This window comes from Argentina silus, assembly GCF_951799395.1.
Source record: "Argentina silus genome assembly, chromosome: 2".
Taxonomy (NCBI): Eukaryota; Metazoa; Chordata; class Actinopteri; order Argentiniformes; family Argentinidae; genus Argentina; species Argentina silus.
Window position 1 is genome coordinate 23,213,446 of NC_139656.1, and position 16,282 is coordinate 23,229,727.

Genomic DNA, 16,282 nt, shown 5'->3' on the forward strand with positions numbered 1-16,282 from the left:
TTCCAGCACAAAAGTGTAAACCAACAATAATACTACTTCGGCTACAACATTTTCCTCTGCCTCACCAATGCCATACTGTAATACTTACCTCACTATCCAGGTGAGACACACCTACCATAGAGGTGATTGGATAAGAGGGCCCTCCATTGCTTGGGTTGGCTATCGTGCTTGTCAATCATCGCTTCCAGGTCTCAAAGCCATACTTGAGCACAGGTAAAACGACCTGACAGCCAGAGGGAGGGCTTTGGAATTACCGCACACCTGGATCCGAAGCGCTTATCACGCTGCAGTTATCAAATCTATATGTACTTTACATAAGTTAAACTGTAAGGAAGACATCTTTGTTTAAGCAGTTGTTGTTTTTATTGCTGAGCTATGGCAAGTATAGGACTGGCCATGAATCCACCGCATACAGAAGAGCGGGTGGTTTTCACGCAGTTGAAACCAGTGCGGATGTCTGGAGGAGACGGAGGCGCAGAGGACTCCTCCGTGTTTGAGGAAGTCAAACCCGCGGTGAGAATTACAGCTAACTAACCCAGTGAAGGTAGCCCTGGTACTAGCAAGGCTCCATCACAGTGTCCAAATCTTCAGGTTTAGAATGTGGTCAGAACAGAAGGCGAGGTTTGGGGCCAGTGGTCAGCTGGACACACCCTTTTAGAAGTAGCCACAACGCGTTACTAACGATTATTAATTATGATGCGGCTACCAGAAGTGCATTTCAAGACAACCAATAAGCCTAATAATTCCATGAATGCCTTATGATAGTTTATCCAAGTTCTTGGATGGAGAAAATCTGATATCAATATGATATAGGTCTACTGTATGTGTCTGTATAACCCTATGGAATTGCCCATCTGTAAATTAATGCAAAGCCACCTTATACAGGCATTACACTTTAACACAATTTTTTCCAATCATCAATATAGTTCGTTTGCAAAATAGGCCCATACAGAATATTAAATGATGTATTTATTGATGTATTATGATGTATTAAAGCTGTATTTAGCTTCATTATCCAGAACGAACCATTCAACGACAGAGCGGAGATCTCAAGCATATTTGCAAGTTGTAATAGTTGTTCTGTAGGTCTAATGATCTAAAACGTTGCCCATGAATTGTGATACATTATTAGACAGTTTTCCGTATATAAAATAGTATTCAGGCCATCATTAGGTCACGTTTATGATTATTGTTATTATTTGCGTATTATTATTATTACTATTATTATTATTATTATTATTATTATTTAGAAGAAAATAAGAACAACACGAGGTCGTGAAATATTTATCATTGGTACCTCTGATTCTTGAGGGCATGATTTGTCTTCCGACTATTTGGTAATGTTGGCTGCATCGTGCAAGGTGTTTCCCAGACCGACCGACCGACCCCCAACTACGTCCGCGTTTACCTGCAGTTCCCCTTCTCATGTTTACCCAACATCTGGCGGAATGCCAAACTCTGCGACGGATCTGAAGGAGTCCGGTTTCTGTTTATGCTCTGCTGTGGTCTCCAAGACGAATATAAAACTCAGCGGCAATTAACTTTGATGTTGTTCATGTCGTTTATTGAGTTTTTGATGTGTTTAACCAATAACCAAAATGAAATCATTGTGCAATTTTACTAGTGCTTTTGATTGTCATCTGACTGCATTTTTGGATTAAAGGCCAGAATAAGAATAGGACTCCGTCTATAAAGACATTCAGCAAATGTTGCAATCAAATGTTGAAGAGGCCTAACTTATAAAATTGAGGGAAAACATAATTCAAAAGTCACCCTGCATGTTTCTCACAATATTCACACAGACATTCTGAAGGGTGCTGGCTGTTATAATAACTAAATAGAGGGTGATTTTGCCACCGAGACATGTCTTTGTTGTCATTGTGTTCATTGTGTTCAAAGCTGGCTAATTGTGGTGTCGTGACAGCAGTATGCTGTTGGGCCTGTCTGTGCAGAAGCTAGGATGCTTATCCCTAAGTTACCCCTGGAGTGAGAGTCACAGTTTATATAAAGTTGCACCAATGCCATTTAGTTTGTGTCATGATGAAATTACTTGTATTATTAGTGTAACTACAGTAGTACACAGTAGTCTAACTACACAAGTAACTGATTTGAAACAATATTTGGTCATTAACTTTCATTACAGTTCAGTCATTGTTTCAAGTTCCTTATCTCTAGTCGCCATGCATCTGAGTAATTACAGTTAGATGGCTGGAAAGTTACAGAGTAACTACATGGCATGAGGGCACCTTAATGTATAATGTTGTCGGGAGTGTGTATGCCTCGCTGCCATCCACGAGGAGTGGATATAGAAACGTACCTTTTGGTAGCCTACTTGTGCCTCTTGAGTAATGGCTCACTATAACAAAATAGTGCCTTTTCAAGATGTGACTTATTACTTATGCATATATTACTTATGCGTATTAAATGTTGAATTTTATTTTCAGTTAAAGTAAGTTGAATGAAGTGATTCTCTCCCTTGGTCTTTGGAAGCCAGACTTTTTTGCACAGAATCATTGTTCGTAGCTGGAGGCTTGACATGGTTTTAGTTTGACTAGTCATTTGACTGCTTATACATCACACAGATCATTTGCATTGGGTCATCATGTGTCTCAAACGTTCACCTTTGTCTCTCCATATTACAGATTCTTAGAGGGAGTAGACATCCTTTCTGAATGTCATAGATATTGACTCATTCATAGATATTTTCTTTCTGTTTGTATGATTGTGTGCATGCATTCATGAATTAATCTGAAACCTGAGATGTGGCCATTTGGTTAGGGATTTGCCTTTGGTCTCTTTGAGAGAGGTTAGTTGTATTATGTGTAAACAAACAAATCACAAGTGGGCTGTACCAACAGAGATGCTGGGGGTGTTTTCCTCACACCTATGACCATTCAGTAGTATTTTCCACTGCCTCGGCATGATGAGATACCAATCAACCCTGATGTAGTCAGTGCACAATATCATTCACAATACACCGACCGCACGGCATAGACTTTTGACGTTGGACACATGTTGAAATGCTTTAGAGAGCTTTTTGATTTTCATTGTTTGCCTGTTGGTTTAGTGTTGAAATCATTTCTCTATTGTATTCTGATCAAGGGCATTTGCTGCCTGTCATATCCTGCTCTAAAGCCATGTTATCCTGTGGCGTCGTTTAGACGAGACATTACACTCAGGACTCATGAATTGACTCATCTCTGCCCCCTCTGTTTGCTTTACTGTGTTTGTCTTCTGTGGTCATATACTCATCCCTCTCTCCATACTAGACTACACATGTCCCTACCTTTCAATGCCCACAGCCTCTCCCCCAGCCCTCCACAAGTTACTGCCAGTCAGCAAGTCTTCTACAGGCTGCGGTCAGCAGCAGTCAACAGCAGGGGAGGCTGGTAGAGGTAGAAATTGGCCCTGTTCCGGTCCATGCATTACAATGAGCCCGTCCTCCGATTTCTACCTCCACTAGCCTCACCTGGTCAACAGTCACCTGACCCAGCTCCAGTGTGGTTCAGTTCACCCCACCCCACAGAAAACCAGTACCATTCTCCCCCTACAAGTCTCTGTCCTAGAGAAGCCAAAACAACCTGCTTTTATCATGCTCATCTCTAGCCAGTAGCCATAAAACATCTTCTCGGTCTCAAAGGTTCAGTTTTTTCTCCCCACCATCCCCAGATGATTTGTGATGTTATGGCTCCTGGTTAACAGACAAGGGGGCCTATCAGTCATTTTTTATGGAGATCCCAGGACCAAGCTCCATTTACACTGAATTCCTGTGTGTCATAAAGGAGCATTAGAGCAGAGACAGGACCATTTGTTTTGCAATTAGGAGGAAAGGGTGTGTGGGAGAGTGTTGACCTACAACCAGGGAGGGCTTCAGGATCAGGATGGATAGAGAGCGAGGAAGAGGAGGGATTTCCACTTAATTTGCTATTAGGGGCTAGCCAGCTTGTTGGAGGTCTCATGCAGATGTCCCCCACTGCCCATAAAGAAGGTCAAGTAACTGTAGAAATGGTGTTGTATGTAGGTCATAACATAACTGAACAGTATAATGACTCTTCAGCTCCATGGTTACTGTGGTAGGAGTAGTACTGTTATTAAGTTAATGGCCTTCTTTCGTTGTACAGTATTGCACTGAAGTACACTATCATCTGACTTTGTAGCATGTGATTTGGTAACATTGTGAGGGATGTTATATTAAAGCACTGTGTGTGTGTTGTTGTGGAAATCCCCCTTCGACTACCCCAGAACCCAAGAACAGAGCTGCTAAGAACAGGTTTGTTTTTTTCTTTCTCTCTCTTATCTGGCATTGTGATACATAGCAAAGCAGTTGTACATGTTCTCCAATCATTAACTGACTGAGTCTTGGGCCAGGGTTCAGGTGCACTCTGATTCTCCTGATACAAAGAGACAGAGGAGAGGTGGGGGCCGGGGAGGCTGGGGGCCAGGGGCAGAGGGAGGAGAGGGGAGGACTAGGACACACAGGCCAGAGGGGACACTGCCAAGGGCATTGGTCTAGCCTGCCAGCACCCCCCAACAACACAAGACCCGTTTGTGTCCAGTCCTGAAAGCAACAGCCTCTTCATACAGGAGCCCTCAATGTGAATAAAGAGAAGGCATTTTCCAGCTAATACCTGGTTTTACATTTCACAACCTGGTCTGATTGCACTGATGGCAGAGGCTTGTGGGGCAGAGGTGCTTGGGAGAGATGTGGATAGGTTCACTGGTGTTAAACGCTCGGCTCCTACCATGCTTTCATCATTTATTACACCACACATACACTTACACACACACACACACACACACACACACACACACACACACACACACACACACACACACAGCGCTGCCCTCATAGGTTGAAGTGGTCATAAAGCGATAACCTCCAATAGCTTGTTATATGAAAGCACATCGCCAGGTTGCTAGGGAAGTGATTGGGAAATATACAATACATCCAGTGTTGACATAGCTGGCACTTGAAATAGCTGTGCAGAATAAGGCCGTTGAAATGTCCTCTCCCCATCCATTGTACCGGCTGTTGAGTTAGCCATTGTGTGCAGCTGGACCAAGGCCTAATAATTCAGCAAGTCATTGAATCATTTGTACGCAACCAATTGGCCGTGCTTGGGTTTAGATTGACACTCTCTGCCCTGGAGTTTAGCCTCTGTAACTCACAGAAATAACTGTGCTGTATCGGACCTGAAGCATGCCAAGACATTTTGTGTTGTGCTTTGATTTACAGTTTGCAATTAAGCATACAGCGTACATGGGAACATGGTGATTATTACATAATGACACGATAATTACTGGGGGGTTTTGTCTGAAGGGGTTTATTAGAGCAATCAGTATTATAGCCTTTATGTAGAATGATTTGGAGTTGCCAAATTCTTTCTACATGATATCTCAGGATTTAGTTGGTACAGATATGAACCAGCCTCCGTTTCAGAGAAATGGCTTTATGTGAATTTTTCTTTCATCTTTCTTATCACTATCCCTTTTTGATATGCGGTCTTGTGGAATGTTGGCGTTGAGGTTTTTCAGGTCTATTTTTACCCACCAGTGTTTGGTTTAGGCTGTTCATGCCCTCAGCTTTATTTTGGATTTGGTGTTTCTTCCTTGTGTCACGGTCACTACCACGCCCACTGCGTGTGTGTGTGTGCGTGTGTGTGCATGCGTGGGTGTGTGTGCTTCTCCTCGTGCGTGCAGATAGATTTCTGTTCTTCACGCCATGTGCATGTCTAAAGCAGGGACTGTGTGATAATCCACATAGGGCGGATCCCAACTGTCACACACACACTCTAGTCGATCATGATGAGACAACATGATCCCACTCATTTTACATTCAGACAATTGTTGTCGGTTGCTCCATGCACAAACAAATGGTATCTTGTGCTGTTTGGTAGCATATCCATTTCAAGAGTTTTCCCATTCTAGTTGAGCAGATGTCAAAGTATAGAAGCCATTGGCCCTATCCAGGCTTGAGCCAGGGCTGTGAGCTCCACTGGCAAGCTGGAATGTGTGGAATGAAGGAGGGGAGGATGGTGGAGGGAGTCCTGGTACCATCAGCCCTCCTGTCCCTCTCTCTGGCCGACTCCCCCCCCCCCCCCAACCAGAAAGACAGAACAGTTGAGATTTGCCATGTCACTCTCACCTTAACATCACCTCCACCCCACTTTCACACTCTTTAGGGGAGTGTGGTTCCTTCAATGGCCGTTGACATTGGTTTTATATTTGTAGAGATTTATTTTATTTGAGCTCACTCTCCCCTCTCTCTCTCTCTCTCTCTCTCTCTCTCTCTCTCTCCAGATCCGTATGGAGATGGAGAAGTATCTCCCTCAGACCAACAGCCCCCTGATGGCTCCTACCATGACGATAGACAAGAAGAACCGCCGCGAGAGTGCCTCCTTGGTGGACGAGTTCTTCTCAGATGAGAAGCCCGCTCCCTACAGCGTCAACATCAACCTCATCCTTCCTAACACCACCCATCTGCGTACTGGCCTGTACCGGCCCAACAAACCCAGCCAGCTGGCCCAGCAGATCAAGACAGAACCAGGGGTGGACGTGCCCTGCTCTATCCAGACCCTCCCAGACTTCACCTCCGTCTTCAGCATGCCCCAGACCGTCATGGCCAACAGCCTCTTCATCAAGCCAGATATGGGGGCTAGCGCCGGGACCACCGCCCCAGGGGGGGGACACTCCCACTCCCACTCCCACTCCCACTCCCAGACCCACACAGACACAGAGTTCCACATCGGACCCCAGCAGCCCCAGGTCTACCACATGCCCGTCAGCGCCGCTGACCTCACAATGACCCTCTCCCACAGCCTCAGCAGCCAATCAGCGCCCGGCGGAGCCGGAACCAATGGCAGGACCATGCTCAACCTGAGCAGTGTTGCCTTGACAACGGGGAACAGTCATGAGTTTGCCATGCCAGATCATTTCTACCATGTGTCGCCACAGCAACCCCACAGCCTGCCCCCATCGCCCCCTAACTCCCAGCCAGGAAGCCCTGACACCCAGACGGAGCTGCTCAGCTCGGTCCCTCCTCCCCCACCCTACCAGGCCCGGCTGGGGATAAAGGTCAACCAGATGTCCCACCACGCTATGATCATGGCCCACGGACAGGGGGTGCTGACGGGACCCAGGTATAACCGACGAAACAACCCCGAGCTGGAGAAGAGGAGGATCCACTTCTGTGACTTCCCAGGTCAGTGCTGACAGAGGTTATGTCTATGTCTATGTCTCAGTTCCAAACTGACCCCTAGCATCTATCATCAGGTGGTCCGCTGTGGCTCAGTTGGTAGAGCATGGCGCTAACAACGCTCAGGTTGTGGGTTTGATTCCCACTGGGACCATATATACTGTATTGTATGCACTCACTGCAATGTAAGTCGCTTTGGATAAAAGCGTTGCCGAAATGGCATATATTATCATTCAGCTCTGTCTCAGGCTCAGTTCCAAGTCGACCCCTAGTGCCGAGGCACATATTCTAGAATATTCTATAACCTTTAGGCACTTATTCTAGAACTGCAAGGATTTGGATACGTTTCAACTACGAACATGGTAATAGTTCCAACCATCACATTATAACATTTCTGCCATATTGCCAACCTACAGGTGTCCATCCGACACAAAGTGCCCTAAGAGTAATGATAGTGGTGGAATATTATAGGAGTTGATATTGAGTATATCATTGTCAGTTCTGTGATAATAATATTTCCCTTTCCTTCACTTGTAGGGTGCACCAAGGTTTACACAAAGAGCTCTCACTTGAAAGCACACCAAAGGACACATACAGGTAAGAACGTTTCCACTCAACACACTGGCTAAAATAGAAACTCCTCTACACACACACACACACACACACACACACACACACACACACACACACACACACACAATCAAATACCTGTTGAACTGACTAGGGAGGGTCTTGGGCACTATGAGAGACCACCAAACAACATTGGAGCTGTTAAAGGACTGACCTTGGGATCAAAGGTGAAGAGCAGAGATGTGAGAAAAAGAGAGAGAGAGAGAGAGAGAGAGAGAGAGAGAGAGAGAGAGAGAGAAGGGATTATTTTACTCTTTTTTTTTCTCTCTCTATGTTTATGCATGCCCACACAAGCCCTGCCTGGCTTCCCTGGAGAAAGAGAGACGGAGAGAGAGAGAGAGAGAGAGAGAGAGGAGAGAGAGAGAGAGAGAGAGAGAGAGAGAGAGGGAGAGGGAGAGAGAACATGCCGTGTTGAAGTGGTGAAGGCCAAACCAGTTTCTCCTGCTTTTCAGTCTCTATTCAGAGGAAGGAGGGGGGAGAGGAGGGGGGGGGGGGGGGGGGAGGAAGGGGTTTGGAGCAGGGAGCGAGAGGAGAAAGGCAGTTTCGATGCGCTCACTTCTGTAAATTGAAACCTCAGGATTCCCTAAGGTCTTCAGACTGGGATTAGTGATGTACTCATACAGAACTCTCAAAGTGAACACAGAGAGAGAGAGAGAGAGAGAGAGAGCCAGAGAGAGAGGAAAGTGGTGAAAATAACCTCCTCGTAATTATAGAACAAGTCTGGACTGAATTACAATCTGATTGGACTGTCAGTCAGTCAGTCAGTCAGGACTCTCACACATGAAGCATATTTGTCCCTGTCTCACGTCTCACCCAGTGCTACACATGTCAGGTGTGTATACCTAACCAGGGCTCTCTTTCTTTGTCAATATTTTCTTTTCAAACATGGTCTATTGTCTGCGCCAGAGGCATACCTGGCTTCCACCAGGACATGGAGTCTCTCAGTCACTCTGGCCTATTGTTCCTGACTCCTCACGTGGCGATTAGCCTCTTGACCTGCCAAACCAGTCCTCTCAATCTCTCGTTCTCTCGTTCACTCGTTCTCTCGTTCGCTCGTTCTCTAGTTCTCTCTCTCTCTCTCTCTCTCTCTCACATCTCTCTCTTTCTCTTTCTGTCTCTCTCTCTCTCTCTCTCTCTCTCACATCTCTCTCTTTCTCTTTCTGTCTCTCTCTCTCTCTCTCTCTGCCTCCCTCATGCTGACTCCTACATCAAAGAGCACTGAAACCGCCACTTTTCCCAGATCTTTTGCCAGATTATATGTAGAAGGGAATCTGTATTGCAACACAGAGAATCATATTTACACTTAGTAGGGGGTGTGGGAGTGAATGATCCATGCCAAATCGATAATTTCTGCTTGTTCATGTGGATTTGATTTCAATGGAATTCACTTTCAGTTCTTCATTGGCCTCAGGTGATTATATCAGGAAGCACAGTGTCAGGCTTGGGAAACTGATGGCACTAACCAGCACAACACAGGCACATGCTTGTACTGTATGTCCTAGGAGCCAGAGAGGGTGGCATGGTTGCCATGCTGAATAAGCATACCTAGTCTCTCTTGAGACCAGAGAAGACCCACTGACAAAGTGTTGATGAAATTGCCCCCTTGATCTCAAAGAACCCTCCGCCTGATAGTGCCGCCCTAGTGGTATACTGTATGTAGTCCTCTACAGCGGATTCCTCTGTGGCCTCACCTCACCACAGAGGCAGCAGGGCTGGTATTGACTGTGGCCATAATGGCGGTTTCAACTCCTTTAGAAATCTGTATTTGTGTTAGTGTGTAGAGTACAGTCCTATCAGACCGAAGAGGCCCCCTGCCCTCTTAACAAACACAACGCACTCGATAAAGCTGAGGTGCTCACAAAGGATGTCCTGTGGAAAGTTTATGGGCTTCTCTTCAACTGTTTGCTGTCATTCAGTAAAACGACATACAGTAGAGATGATTATAAAACATACAATGGTCTGACAGGAGAGAGTAGACACTCTCTTTGCTTATCATTTTTTTTGTTAGAGAGTAAACACACTAGATGTTCTCTTTAAAATGTGCTGCTGCTTATAACAAAAGTTTCGCTTTGTCCTTTAGCCGTGTGTGAGTGTGTGTGTGTGTGTGTGTGTGTGTGTGTGTGTGTGTGTGTGTGTGTGTGTGTGTGTGTGTGTGTGTGTGTGTGTGTGTGGGAGGAGGAGGAAGGAGAGGAAGGTGTGTATGTCAATGTTTGCAGTATAATGGCTCGACAGTTGCTCAACTGCCATCTGACCAAATAGCTGGACCCATTAATGAGTTAATGCCTTAATGCTTTCGGCCCGACTCTGTTCATGTTCACCTATCCAGGCCCCAGCAGCATCCGAGCCAGTGCGGTTGGGAGAACAAGCACTTGCACTTGACCTTTTGTCAGCTTGTTTTGGGATAAACTCAGAAAATATGTTTGATCTTCTGGCCTGTATATGAGGCACTATCTTGCTATGCTGTTTACTAATGCCACGATAATGGCAGATGGGAGAGGCAATGCTTTTGACCCCTGGAGCAACGCTAGAGTGAAATCAAACACACCTGCCTGTTGTAGCAGCCGTGCCCCCACACACACAAACACACACACACACACACACACACACACAAATACCCCTTGCCTCTCACCCTCTCACCCATAGCCCCCATGACCTCTGGGCCCCCGCCTCACTAATAACTGTCAATTAGTGATTGTTAATGAGTAATGCTCATTATCTAATCAGGACTAATGGGGGGTCCATAGTGAACACCACATGAACCAGGTGCAAAGACCAGTAGGTACTGGACACTGGTGAAGCCATTCTGTTGACAAAGTTTGATCCTATGTGCCGAACTCTGTCTGCTCTGTTCTGTGCTCTAAGCTTCCAATATAACATTTAAAGAGACTGATTTTCTCCTGCCCATATCAGTAGACTGAATTGAAAACGGGGCTGTTTTGTCGATGATTACCTCACTCTTTGGCAGTGAAAGATGTGAGTGTAGAAAACCAATGTCAATGTTTGAGATGGATTGGATAGTAGGCAGGGTTTCTTGAAAAGCTCCCCCAGGCCCATAAGTACTGCTGCCAATATTGACTAGTCCCACCCTGGGATTGGACTGTGGAGGGTTAAATGGTGTTTACTGACCCTAGTTGAGCTAAGAGGGTGAAGATTTTCCTTTGAATTCACACAGGTCCAGATAGTCTTATCAGAGAAATGGCCCTGAGCATATAAAGACTACACCATAGAATACACAGTTTAACAGGCTGATTGAATGGTGTTCAACACACACAAACACACAAACACACACACACACACGTACGCACACACACACACGTACGCACGCACACACACACTTGGCTAAAGTGGACATTGAGTTGCTGTCAATAAAGGTGTGTGAATACTACTTTCAGTATTAGAGCTGAAGCAATGTTTCCTTTATAGCTTAGACGAAAACGAAAATGACCAAATTGACAGTGTTGTCCCAAACTGTACCCTTTCCTGTCTGATCTCATCTGGCTGTTAAACTCCGTGGAGATTACTGTGGTGTTTACATAAAGGAGCTGTTCAGACCACAAGCACCTACTCGCTCGCCTTCTCACGAACTGCCATTTAAGAATGCCTCGATACGACAGACGTTCATTCCTCCGTTCCCTGGAGTGTAGATACACGTTGATCCTTGTCCTCCTGGCATTAACACAACTGACAGTAAAAGCTTGCTTTGACAACATCTGTTTCATGTTTCGGTGTGTAGGGGCTCGGTAGGGTACAGCTATTATCGAAGGATATCTATCCCTCTTCTTCTATAAAGCCTGTTTCACTTGTGTACTTTTCCACTGATTGGGATAGATGGAAATGCATATCTCTGGGGCATACAGATTTTATGGACCCCCCCAAGCTATTTTCTTAGTATCAACATCGAGGAATATTTACTTTTTTGCTGACAGTCCTGGGCTATTCCTCATACTGGGTATTCGTTGTGACTTGATTGTGATGTCAGTGTACCTTAAACATTGGTCGAGCCGTCCATTCTAATACTCTGTTTCCATTGTTGATGCCGAAATATTGTTGTGATTATAGTGGCACGCCCTCCATACAGTATATACCTGACTTGTTAAGTGAATGAAAAGTCAAAGCCACACTTAAGATGTTGAACAGGTAGGATGTGCCTGCTTTAACATGCCCTGGGTAAGGCACCACAGCTCCAATGTTGTTGAAATTAAATGGTGGAATGTCTTGTAATGAAGAATAGAGTGTGGGACTGTTTGGTTTGACAACTCTCTCTCTCTCTCTCTCTGTCTCTGTCTCTCATCACAGGAGAGAAACCGTACCGCTGTAGCTGGGAAGGTTGTGACTGGCGTTTCGCCCGTTCAGACGAACTGACGCGGCACTACCGCAAACACACGGGCGCCAAGCCCTTCAAGTGTGTGGCCTGCAGCCGCTGCTTCTCCCGCTCCGACCACCTCGCTCTGCACATGAAACGCCATCAGAACTAACACACACATTCACTCACTCACTCACACACACACACACACACACACACACACACACAAACACACACTCCCGCTCCAACCACCTGAAGCATCACCAGAACTGAGGGACACATCACCGCCACCCCGGAGCCCCCATAATGCACTGCACAACATCGCATGGGGTGGGGAACTGACTGACTTGTCATTTTTATCCGCTTCCTTTTTTTTAAAATCCTGAGTTGTTTTATCTTCTCCGACACAAAGATCAAAGATATCTATCTGCTCCTGCAAACGTGCTGCCAATGATGGTCTGGACTTTACCTGCTAACCACTGTAGGCTCTGGAAGGAGCTGAGTCGGACAGGGGGGTTGGAACGAGAACATACACAATGCAGTGTATTATCTGGAGGTATGGACTTTAAACAGGGGGGAAGAAGCCTACTTCAAATTGCTCCACATAAGAACATGGAGGCCTGTGTTCACCTGTCTGTACATATGTTTGTTTATATATGTGTGTGTGTTTTCTGAAAATGCAAAGAATGTATTGAAATTTATACTTGACTTCTTTTTTTTCTTTTTCTTTTTTTTCATTTTTACATCTGCTGTTCATATTTTCAACCATGATAATGTTGGTTAAAACTTTTACGAAGCGCTTCCTTACATCATATCTTCCTGTTCTGACAAATCAACAGACTCTATTGGACAACACTGTGGGACAATAGTAATACCTTTCCGTTCAGGTGCTGGAAAGCTGAAAGCATTTAAGCACTGTTTGTATTTCTTACTGTTTCTGTAACCATGGAGACAAATCTCTTTGATGGGGGCTCGCGAGACCGATACATCTATTCACAGTTTCAGCCTGTATTTGTTCAACACTTCAACTGGACAAAGACTTTTTATGTAACTTCTTCTTCTGATTATTATGTATTATATATTACTTAAAAAGTTAGTCTTGCACTGCAATCTCTATTTATGTAATTCTTGAGTGGAACCTTCAGTATGAAGACATCAGATAGATGACCACATCAACTTTTACTTGTAGTAAATTCTTTTTAGATTAGAGTTATCCCCCCCGAGTTTGATATGTTTTATATTATTACACTGTACGTTTTTCAGTATGTAGTGTGTAAGTGCCAAATGATTAGGGAACATGATTCAGACAAGTTATCATGTCCAAAGGTATTGGCAACAGGATATGAGATGACCCTTTTACAACCACTATTAGTCACACTAATGAGCTTGATGATGTTTGTTGAAAAGATTATTTCTAAGTGTGTTGGTATGTACAGAAACTACATGCATCACTCATAGTAGAAGACATTTTATGATGTTTGCATCCGCCTATGAAGATTGGCTGACCTTTGAAATCTAAAGTTTGAGTAACTTCTGTCAGGCTGACCTGATCCCTAGATGATGTCATACTGTGTGTCTGTGGCTGGAGCCTGTCTTCTCTTGTTATGGCCCCATCAAAGTTTACACATCATATAAACCATGTTCCCAGCGCTGCATCTCCTTCCACTAGAACTGAGTTTCTCTACATATGCTGACTTTAAACTGGGAGCGTTTCACATGTAGATGCCACTATACCAGTGTTGGGGCCAATTCAATTTCAATGTAGTCAATTCAGGAAGTGATTTGACTCATTTGAAATTCAACTTTCCCCAACCCTGCACTATGCTGACTTGTTTTCAATCTTCTGACAGAGAAACTGTATGACTGTATTCACTGATGTCTCTAGCACTTCCTTCCCTGAGGATAAAGTTCTCTGGTCCCTCCCGTAGAGGGAAACCTGACAATCTACTGTATATATACTGTAGTTTTTGAAGAGAAGACTTGTTTGTAAATATCATGTTTTTTCATCTAATATGGATATTTTTTGCTATGAACAAAACGGGATTTTAGATTGGTTGTTTTGAATGGTTGTTGTTAATCTTGTTTTGATACTTACTGTGTGTATGCAAAAAGAAATCAGCTCTGTACAAATTGAAAGAACAACTTTGGTGTATTTTTTTGTTTTCTGTTTGAGCAAAAAGAATCCTGAAAAGAAATAATAAAGAAATTAAAACAAATAAACGTATGTGTATGTGTGTGCGTGTCTGAAATCAGAAATTGGCTTAATAATTGCTTGAACTTCCGCCTCAAACCCATCTTCTAGAGGGAAACAGTGACCATGAACTGAGTCTGTGTTCAGTAGAGCAGAACTAGAGAGGTTTGAAAACATAATCTCTATTCTCTGTGGCACAACATGATGATATACAATTCAATGGAAAAAATAAAATGAGTAAAAACATAGAATATACTGTCGACATAGTTCTCCTCTCCATATAACAGAGGTTAACATCCCATGCCTGCACTCTGAATGCTGTGCCATTATGAATATGACCAAAGGTTGTTTTTTTTAGATCAATTGATAAAGTTTGTAACTCTTAGGGTTTTTTTTTTTTCAACATATCCTCTCCTTAAGGAACATAATATAATGGTTGAAATATTAAGAGAAGGTCATTGATGTTTTTTTTACTGAACAGAGAAAAATGTAGTTAATCATTGTCTCAACATTGACTTTTCTACAATTATCGCTCTGGTTTGAGGTTCTTTATTGTCTTTGCGTGTTCCGACAGGTGAAAGAGGAGACTGCAAACAGGTCTGTGGAGGTCTGGAACACAAAAGGCCCTGGCTGAAAGACCTAAACAGGTCTGTGGAGGTCTGGAACACAAAAGGCCCTGGCTGAAAGACCTAAACAGGGAACAGGGCAGTAAAAAAAGAAAATAGACTGGGTGGAGTCCCTCTGCAGTTAGCTGACATTAAAAATAATCATTTGGTTATGCCAAGATCGTTTACAGCAGACGTGCAGAGTACAATCAGCAGTGATTACCTGAGCTGGGCGACGCCCTTGTTGGTAATGTCAGACTATAGCTTGTGTGTGTGTGTGTGTGTGTGTGTGTGTGTGTGTGTTTTCACATATGTTTAGGTGAAAGTGTTTATGTTGTCTGTTTATTTTCTGTTTAAGATCTGTTTCATTAACATTAAAAAGAGAGGAGTAAGATTGGTTTGGTCCACAAATACCTTCAAGTATCTTGAGTGCCTTTAGGCTTTAGCTGTCAGCTAGTACAGTACACTAAATCCAGGGATTATATTTTTCCTCAAAGCTCCTGACATTTGATAGATACAGGTTTTTTTTTATCTTTTAAACCATTTGTATGAAACTGAAGTTCACATGCCCACAACAATAACATACATTTTCAGCGAAACAATTAGTCATTTCTCATTACTTTCACACAAAATGCAAATGTTTAGCACTTTGGCTAAAGAAAGATGATATAGTACAAAGTTTTTAGCTGAGTGAAATTCAGCTTTGTATTCAATTGAAAGTTGGCAAACCTGCACAATGCCTATTGATGCTTATAGTTATTATTTAGTGTGTTATTGTGAAATTAATGGTGGGATACATTTTTCATTTGATGCAATGATTTGCTTTTGTGACATGTACAAGTTTTGAGAGTTGTAGTGCATTTTGCAAAAGAAATGTGGTGTTTTGGTGAACTGTTTGGGGGAACATGTTAACTGTTTTGAAAAGTTGAGTACTGTTTAAAAAAACCTGCTCAAGCAATCGAGAAAACTGTGCAGTAAATATTTTTGCCATCTCCAAGATGACAGAAAAGCATCTTGTTTTCTCTAGGAGTAGGACACTATCTTCATCTTCTTCATGTAGTATTGTAACAGTTGAGGCTGGTGGAGGTAGAAATCGGAGGACGGGCTCACACACGTTTGATACCATTCCTTATTCCATTCCATGTATTACAATGAGCCTGTCCTCCAATTTTTACCAGACATCCCTGTATTGTGTATGCCCCCCCCCCCCCCCGTCCAACTCAGCTCATTCCAGAGCCTACAGTGATTAGCAGGGTAGTAAACCTCCAGTTAAAACATGTTTAATACCTGCCCATGACGCCATAATGCAGCGCTGCAATCAACTGTGGGGATCAACCCCTGAGGAGAAGGATCTACTA

General features: G+C 43.8%; 1 protein-coding gene across 1 annotated transcript; it reads left to right on the forward strand.

Moving 5' to 3' along the window:
• The first annotated feature begins 242 nt into the window (after positions 1-242).
• klf5l (Kruppel like factor 5 like) lies at positions 243-14,342 on the forward strand. Its single transcript, XM_083697575.1, has 4 exons — positions 243-513; positions 6,301-7,201; positions 7,733-7,792; positions 12,122-14,342. Exons 1-4 carry the CDS (start codon positions 376-378, stop codon positions 12,298-12,300), a joined length of 1,278 nt encoding a protein of 425 aa, XP_083553701.1. The 5' UTR covers positions 243-375; the 3' UTR covers positions 12,301-14,342.
• The last annotated feature ends 1,940 nt before the right edge of the window (positions 14,343-16,282 follow it).

Excerpts from the sequence above, each read along its gene's own strand:
- klf5l (XM_083697575.1), top strand. The coding sequence starts at position 376 with ATGGCAAGTATAGGACTGGCCATGAATCCACCGCATACAGAAGAGCGG. Across the intron at positions 7,202-7,732 it reads CCACTTCTGTGACTTCCCAG|GGTGCACCAAGGTTTACACA; the intron begins GTCAGTGCTGAC and ends CTTCACTTGTAG. Across the intron at positions 7,793-12,121 it reads ACACCAAAGGACACATACAG|GAGAGAAACCGTACCGCTGT; the intron begins GTAAGAACGTTT and ends CTCTCATCACAG.